Raw genomic sequence first — 9,294 nt, forward strand, 5'->3', positions numbered from 1 at the left:
GAAACTAAATGAAAATACCAGATTGACCATAACTCCCATTTTACTGGTGTATATAAGGAACATTGGCAAAGGACTCAAGGAAGCTTCTGTATTCAGACTTCCCGCACTGATGTGTGTCGTTTTTTACTTGCCAGGTATGATTTGACTTTGTGATTTTATTTTTACCTTACTACTTTTATTTTAGATGTGAATGTTGACATTTTTGTGTGATGAATTTGGAAACTAAATGATTGATTTAAGTGTAACCTGCTTGGCAAAATAAATTGTTATTATTGATTCATTTTAAATTCTTCAGAAATTGTATTGATTTATTTTAATTCTTTCAGAAATTATTATTTCCAGTAGATTAGAAGGAGTCTGGTATTACCGCAAAATAAGTATGTCAGGATATGATCACACTGGTGTTTTGATGTTGAATGGAGCAGGTAGCACATTCACCAGGACTCTCAGATTTATGTCTATCACCTGGTTTAGCAAGTTGCATGATCGTGACTAAATAACTATTTTTATGATTGGAGCAAGCATGGGGCGGCCAGACATAAAATATTAGTTTACCCGGCAACCTCTGACTAAAATCAGAACTGGCAATTTTGTGTCCGTGAGATATACGCAACGGCCGACGTATATCCTGTGCGATATCGGGTCCCTAATGAACGAATAACTAAGACTATGAGAATTTATAATCAATAATCTAAAACAATATTAATAATGTATTAAGTTTTATTATAAAATTTGGAGTCAGATTGGAAACCTCACAGAGTCAAATATGAACAAAAGACTAAATTTGAATGAATGTTTAATTCTTAAAGGAAGAGATTCAGAACACGAGACCCTTTCTCCCACGGCATTGGAATCCGTCGTTGGACCAGTGGGTGGGTCCTTACAGCTTGGTGACCCCGACGTGATACGTCAGACGCTGGAAAGAGTGACGTATACACCAGAACGCGTGACGTGTACACCAGAACGAGTGTCCCCGGCGCGAGTGAGTGAAGTCATACCAGCGCGACATCTCATCCAAAACAAACTATTCCATTCATCGCTGAGTATGAGGTTTGAGCTACTTCTCTGTCTTCAGCTGTGTTGGTAAGTTGATTTTTCTTTGCCTTTTAGAAGTGTTGAGGGAAAGCATAAGTGCACCATTCAGACACATTTGTAGAACGGGTCGTGAATACCCAGTGATAGACCGGAGACCGTAAAACTCCGGTGGGGCATAAGTTTTAGAACAACAACAACATGGCTTTTCAGGGAGATGATAGCGAAAGTGTAGATAAGGAAATAATGGATTCCCTTGCGCTACGAATTAAACCTCTTCTCGTACGTTTACACTCAGAAGGAATGGAAATAACATGGACAAATGAGCAGATTTTGTCATGGTATTCCACAAAAGGACGTAAATTAGAGAAGAAGCGTGCATTCAGAAAATTGTCTGTGGCAATTGTTTATCTACTTCGTCGGAACGATCTCGCAACAATAACCGAAACGCAGAATATGATTGCGGGTATCCGAGAATTAGAGAAAGCCCGGTCGGATGAATTAAAAAAGCTTCGTACTCAAATCGATGCGTCTGTGTTTGAAAAACAAACCTGGGTAAGACAGGGCGGTGCGCTAGAGGCGCAGATTAAAAAACTTGAAAGTAAACTAAAACTGGACAGAGAGTACACCAAAGCACTCGAAGATTGCTGCGATGGTGCAGGCTTTCATGTTGCGGCTGTTAAAAAAGCCGTGATTAGCTCTGTTGGTAATACAGAAGATGATAGCGACGATGAGGATAACGCGCTTATAGAAAATATGCAGGATAAAGTAGCGGCTCAAGAGCCAGCTCCGATAAGGCGAGAACGCTCTCCGGAACCGGTATCAAACCGAGCTAACAACCAACGAGGCCGTAGTCCAATAAGAACGAGAACTAAAACAGGCATGATTGTTAAGAAACCAGTAAATGTTGCTGTGCTGAAAACATTGACCAATGCAGAGGATGAGGTAACTACAATTAGTCGCCCATTAACCTGTGAGGAATGCGCAAGACATAAAGAGGTTGTAGGGGTAATGCCAAGAAAAGGGCCATTTCAGCCCTATTGGGATAATTTACTGCTACAGGCATCGGTGTATAATTTAGAGCTGAGGGATGTGTGGCAGATAGCACTCCTCACCATCCCAAATGAACTTAAATCAAAAATGCCTGAGAACCTCAGATCTGGAGAGATTGTGATTAAAAGGGAGGGTGAAACAGATACGGATGTGTATGAAAGAGTGAAGGCAGCGTTGATGGACTTAAGAGGACCAACGCATGCAGAGTGGAACAAAATATTGGAATTAAAGCAAGTAGGGAGAGAGCCATTTGAAGTGTATGCAGAACGTTTATGGGTGGCTTTTAAAGAGCACTCAGGAGTGGAAAATGCAGAAAGGGACCAGGAAGTTTTACTACAGATCATAAAGAACAATGCAGAATCTCACATTCAACGAGCATTAATGCACGGGGCAGAACCACCTGAAAATACATTTAGAGCACTGGTAGATTGGGCATCTAAAATAGAAAGCAGGCTAAAACATAACAAACCTCATCCTGTTGCAACGACACAATGGACAGCAGAAGGCAATGGTCATATGAAATCCGAGTATAAGTCTCAACCACGGTGTCATTTTTGCAAAAAGAACAACCACACAGTGCAAAACTGTTTCAGACTTAAATCAGTTAATGATAAGCAGAAAACAGTATCTCAATCTGACAAGCGGACGCTTGAACAATTGAAACAATTAATCGAAGAACAAAAATCTCTGACAAATAACGGCGGGCAAGATGAAAAGAAAACTTCAACCACGAATGATATAAAAAAGGGCTTGCGGGCAGAAATACAAAGTCTGCTAGAAAAATATATGGATGAACAATAGGGGTGCGTGGCCTCCGCAGCTGTAGGTAGCATTATTACAAGCGGAAACCGGATCAAAATAAGAGCTAGTTTAGGAGGCCGGCTAGCTAATATCCTTATTGATACCGGTGCAGCATGCTCCTGCACAAATATTCTTTTTCCACTGACTACTGAAACCATTCAAATTAAAGGCATAGGCGATACTTTAATGACAGCAACCAAAACGCAGCCAGTTTTAATCGACTTAGGCGTGACCGTTTTGAAGGAGTCGTTTTGGTATTTGCCAAACAATAGTGAAGGTACTGTGATGGGGATGGACATTATGAAAAAACATGGATTTGTAATTCATTGCTTTGAAAAACAGATTGAGTTGCAAACAAACAAAGCAACAAAACAATGTCTGCCAGTAAACAAGGCAAAAATAATGTCCATCTCTAGTACAGATCCTGTTCAGTTGTTGATTGACAAACACAAAGACGTGTGGGCTACCCATGAGCATGATTGTGGCTTAATTGATTTTGAAATTGGCATTGAAGGTGAACCACCTCCACCGCAAAAACAATATCGCATAAAGCCAGAAGCAGAAGCAGCTGTTCATGAGATAGTAAAACAACTTGAAATGAGGCAAATAGTTCGACGGTGCAGTTCAACTACTAACTCTCCGTGTTTACCAGTACCTAAACCTAATGGTAAATGGCGGTTATGCATTGATTATCAACGCCTTAATCGAGTAATACCCAAAGCTACAGCAATAGTGGCAAACCCATCCACTATATTGACACAAATTTCCACTAATGCCACATGGTTTACTGTACTTGATATCAAAAATGGGTTTTGGTCTATCAAAGTCAAGCGAGAAGACCAATGGAAATTGGCCTTTACAGTAAACCAAATACAATATTCCTGGCTTCGGATGCCGCAAGGAATGCATAACAGCCCTGCCATATTTCATAGAGCAGTCACAGACGTGCTTGAACCCTTACTAGGGAGTGGCCAAGTAGTGCACTACGTTGATGACATTCTCATCGCTACAGAAGGGTCACTTGAAAATCACTTAAATGTGGTAGATAAAGTTCTGCAAACGCTAGGCAAGGCAGGTTTTAAATTAAACAAGGAGAAGGCCCAAATTGCTCAAAAGGAAGTGCACTACTTAGGGTACACACTTACGCAAAATCACAGGGCATTGACAGAGGATAGAAGGAAATGCATCGCTGAACTGCCTCGTCCACACACTTTAAATGCGCTTCAAAAAGTGTTAGGAACTGCAAACTATCTCAGAGATTTCATACCAGATTTCGCAAAAACTGCCGCACCATTGTATGCTCTCTTGAAAGGTAAAACCAAACCGTCGGATGTCCTTGAATGGACAGATGAGCATGAACAAGCATTCACCAATTTAAAACAGCGTCTGTGTTCTGCACCTGCCCTGGGCTTACCCAACCCTGTAAAACCGTTCCATCTTCAAGTCGATGCGTACGAAGACACTTTAAGTGGAGTGGTAGCACAAGAACATGGGGGAAAATTGCGTCCAATTGCATATTACAGTAGGAAGAAATCACCCGTCGAACAGGGGTTTGATCCATGCACACAACATGTACTGGCTGTTCATTGGATGATAAACACAACTGAACCCATCGTTGGTTTTCAATCCATAATAATACATACAGTGCATACGCCAGTACAAATGTTGTTGCAAGGCAGAATAAAAGGAGTGTCATCTCAAAGACTCGCCAGATGGTTAGCTGATATACAATCACGTGACATCACAACAGACAACACACGCATTCTGCCACACATACTCGGGGACATAGATGGCCATCCGCACACATGTTTGCCTGAGAAAGAGGTACCCAGTCCTGTTTATGATCATGAGATTCCGGGTCAAACACAAGTATACATTGATGGATCCAGGTTTAAACAAAATGATCATTTCTATACTGGATGTGCGATATGGACACCTAGTTTCCCCGAGTCAAATGCGCAACGACAGGTGTTACTAAAATTACCATCAAACATGTCTGCTCAAGAGGCCGAGCTCGTCGCATTACTTGAAGCCATTAAAGCACATTCTGAGCCTGTGTGTATTCAAACCGATAGCCGATATGCCTTCGGCGTCGTGCATGACTTTATGGCACAGTGGCAAATGCGAAAATTTCTCACATCTGCAGGAACCCCTGTTAAACATTTCAATACGATAAGTGCAATATGGAACGCTGTAACCACACGTGAATCTCCCATTTCGGTCGTTAAAGTACGTGCACACATAAACAAAAACCCAAACGTGCATGAACAAAATAACAACGTTGTAGATCAGCTGGCTAAATTAGCAGCTATCAAGGGTGACATTTGGGATGAAAAACCATATGTAAAAATAAGTGCAATTCAAACTACACCAATTGACCTTAAGCAATATCAGCAAAGCTTGTGGGTTTCTGAGGGAGAACTAATGTCACATCTTAAACAAGATCAGCTGATCACGGTCAACGAAGGCATGGTGTTGAGAGATGGCAAATATGTGGTTCCTGAAGCTTTACAAAAACCAATAATCAAATTGTATCATGATTATTCACATGTATCTTCTGAAAAAACATTGCAGTTGATAAGAAGGCAATTTTGGTGGCAAGGGATGACAGCTGACATTGACAGATGGTGTAGTACATGTATTGTGTGTGCCACAGTAAACCAGGGCAAGCCGGGTCGTACTAATTTGCGCAGGCCAGAACCACCAAAAGGTCCCTGGGAATCTTTGCAGTTGGATTTCATTGGTCCGCTGCCAAGTGCCAGGGGTGGATATCGATATTGTCTAGTTATCATTGATAAATTTTCAAAATGGGTAGACGCTATACCTACAAGAAATAACACTGCAACTACCGTGGCACGGTTGTTAGCGAACCAAATCATCCCTCTCTGGGGAGCACCAATTCAAATTGAATCTGATCAAGGTACCCATTTCACTGGACAGATCATGAAAGACATGAATAAGATGCTGAACATCAAACAGAAGTTTCACATTCCATACAGGCCACAAAGTTCTGGTATGGTCGAGCGTGCAAACCGCTCAATCAAAGAGGCTATCACTAAACAGATAGTTCAACACCAAAACAAATGGATTGATGCTTTGCCCACAGTTTTAACTGTTTTGCGAGCAACACCATCTAAAGCTACAGGCATTAGTCCATATGAACTTATGACTGGAAGGGTGATGAAATTGCCTATTGATCCAGAAATCTCTCCAACAGATCTGGGCCATCTTATGGTTGCAACACAGCAGACTGTGCTAAAACAGCTGCAGGAAAGACTGAAAGTATTGCAAGCACAGGCGGTGCTGAGACAACAACAGTCAGACCTGAATAATGATGCACAGTTCAATCCAACATTTGAAACAAAATTTGCAGAAGGAGACATGGTGATGATACGAGTCTTTGTAAAACAAAATGCATTTTCTCCTAAGTGGCACGGGCCTTATGAAATTAAAGCGACTTGTAATAGCGCTGTGGCCGTGTCCATCAGAGGAAAATTAAGATGGTATCACATGTCTCAATGCAAATTGTTCAAAGGATTGATGAATAATTAAATGTGTCATGTCCAAATGATTGACTATATTTCATTGTCTCTGTTTCAGGATGGTTACCGCAATTCCATGGAAACCGGACGCAAGGAAGGTGTCGGGGCCCACATGTATCAGCTTGGGCCAAAGGGTAATGCTCACACACACCCTGAAATGTGGGAGATGGGTATGGAAATATGCAAAGGGGCCATCCACATTATACATAACAATTTCGCCTAAAGAAATAGTTACATGGCCTCCCGGTATAATGCCGGAACCAAATTGCGCAACAAAAATTTGCTGTAAAGTAGGTTCCAACTATCCTCCCATAGTGAACATTTCAGGTGACACCCCCGCACATCTATATTCACACAATATAACAGCCTGGTATCAACTTAAAATTGAACCAGGAGCAACAATTGGGAGTATGCGCACCCTGTATGAAAAATCTAACAATGGTACAGATCCAAAAATTTGTTATTCTATAAAGGATTTAGAACCTGCAGTATACAGATGTACACATACTGAAACACTCAACAGCACACATATGAGTTTTGCAGATTACAAGTTCAACCTTACTTCATATGTATCGGATGATACTGACCCAAAAACTTTTATTTGGACTAGCCGAAAAGAAGGAACCTATTGTGTGGGCAAATGTGAGTCTGATGTAAATAGTTATACTAGCCCACAAAATTGTACATGGACCTTAAAGCATTGTTTTAATCTAACCACTTGTGGGTATAGTAAACCCAAACAATGTCCAAAATTATATCCAATCCCTCCTGGTGGTTTTATTAAGGGAAATATCAATAAGACTTTGTTGCATGATGTTAATCTAGTCATGACTCATGTAACATATAATATTTCAAATATTTTGTCTGCTTATGTGAATCATTGTAGTACTGGTGATAAAACATATGCATGGCTACAGTCACGAATCGATGATTTAATCTCTGATTATAAAGGCAGATTAGCTGTCCGAATTCCACCTGTACGTTCTAAACGAGATCTACTTGGAAATTTAGCAGGTCTCTTCGGCTCCGTTAATTCAATTGCCAACACTTACAAAATAACTGGTCAATCACAATTTTCAACATGGTTGGCAAACCAGGTGGCCACTGGTTTTCAGCACCTCAGCAATAGTAATGAAAACATTATCAAAGCGGTTAGATCTGAAGCGCAGGCGCTTCTATTGATCAGCCACACATTATTCAATCAGACCCGTACCATCGAACGGGACTTAGCCTGCAGATCATATGCTCAAGATTTATTCACTGTTGCTAGACAAGAGATTCTAGACTTGCGTCTTCTTAAAACACCTAGACATGCTTTAAATGATCTTATTGAGATTTTGGATTTACATAGGTGGTTTGCATCTGAAAAAATGAAGGACATTAAATATTCAGAATTGTTATCAACTTTAATGTTGTATACTGGAAAGGAATGTGCCGGATGTATTGGGTTTTTTGTCAGTTTTCCTTTAATACACCCAGATCAAATTTTTCAAAATTCCACAACTATACGTTCTATAGGCATGGTAGTAAAAAATCAGATCATTAAATGGGATCATTTAACAGGTTATATGACTTTGAAAAGAAATGAGACCTTATTTACCACTCGCACCTGTTGTCATGAAACTTCAAGTTATGTCATTTGTACTTGTAACACTTTACAACCATTCTCTCCTAATGATACTAAGCTTATTAATGTTCAGTCATTACATGGTCATGCAGATGCTGTACAGGTTTCGCAATCACAGTGGTGTGTCATCAGTGAGATGAATTCTTTCACCTATGGAGGTCTGACTTGTCCGTCAAACCATACTTTTTGTCTTGAGGTAACTGAGGACTTTTCAATGGGTCAGATAAATATCCTGGGGAGGATTCCACTTGACATAGATGTTTCTCCCTGGTGGGAGGACACCTTCTACGAACACAGCACACAGACTTTGACTGAAACAATGGAGTTAGTCCAACGGACTATTCTACAGACTGAGTATCATCTTAATCAGGCTCAGGTGGAAACAAACCTGGCCAAAGGAACAGCAAAGCTACTGTCAAGTTCATCTACACGGTCTGCACAGTATGTATACACCTGGTGGGACTGGGTGTTCCGTGGATGCGTGATTGGCAGTGGTTTTATTCTCATGTTTACAATACTCCAGTGTTGTTATTTCAGGTATATGATTCGATCGTTGAAGGAATCCATCAACAATGTGCTAACACTTGGACCTTTACAGGTGCCTGCATTTCAAAGACTTTTACAGTAACAAATAATGCATAAGGACTTCACAACATCCAAGGATGTCCCCTTAGGGATCATTTTAAAATTGTCCCTGCGTGGCCAGGGGTGGAGTTATGTAGGGCAGATGGACAAGAGTGTGTTTTTGGAGCTGGGCCATAAAACAATAAAACCACATTCTATGCCTGTTCCCGAGAGAGGGTGTTATCTCTCTCCACAGGGGTCACTGATACTCAGGAACTGACCTGTATTTCCTGCCCCTCTGAAAGATCTTGTTGCTGGAAATACTGTTACATCATGTTTGATATCTTTTTAAATGTCATGGTGCGATGGGTAAAAAGAGGTTTAATTTCTTTAAGTCTAAGATAAGAGTATATTGGAGATTTAACTTTAAAATATATTCTTTGTTCTTCTAAGAGGCGTGTCTTTTCTAGGTAATCTTAAGTACAGATGGCTGGCGATCCCATTTGGTGACCTTTAGGGCCACGAGAAACTACACGAGAAACTACACGAGAAACTAAATGAAAATACCAGATTGACCATAACTCCCATTTTACTGGTGTATATAAGGAACATTGGCAAAGGACTCAAGGAAGCTTCTGTATTCAGACTTCCCGCACTGATGTGTGTCGTTTTTTA

The 9,294-nt window shown here is 40.7% G+C and overlaps 1 protein-coding gene across 1 annotated transcript; it reads left to right on the plus strand.

The window, feature by feature from the left end:
- The first annotated feature begins 1,020 nt into the window (after positions 1-1,020).
- LOC135749720 (uncharacterized) lies at positions 1,021-8,931 on the plus strand. Its single transcript, XM_065268370.2, has 2 exons — positions 1,021-1,083; positions 6,487-8,931. Exons 1-2 carry the CDS (start codon positions 1,046-1,048, stop codon positions 8,681-8,683), a joined length of 2,235 nt encoding a protein of 744 aa, XP_065124442.2. The 5' UTR covers positions 1,021-1,045; the 3' UTR covers positions 8,684-8,931.
- The last annotated feature ends 363 nt before the right edge of the window (positions 8,932-9,294 follow it).

Source organism: Paramisgurnus dabryanus, chromosome 12 (assembly GCF_030506205.2).
Source record: "Paramisgurnus dabryanus chromosome 12, PD_genome_1.1, whole genome shotgun sequence".
Classification (NCBI taxonomy): domain Eukaryota; kingdom Metazoa; phylum Chordata; class Actinopteri; order Cypriniformes; family Cobitidae; genus Paramisgurnus; species Paramisgurnus dabryanus.

What these genes read in the sequence shown, in the direction of transcription:
- LOC135749720 (XM_065268370.2), top strand. Translation starts at nt 1,046, where the DNA reads ATGAGGTTTGAGCTACTTCTCTGTCTTCAGCTGTGTTG. An exon ending in CTCTGTCTTCAGCTGTGTTG is followed by an intron (nt 1,084 to 6,486) that starts GTAAGTTGATTT and finishes TCTCTGTTTCAG; the next exon opens with GATGGTTACCGCAATTCCAT.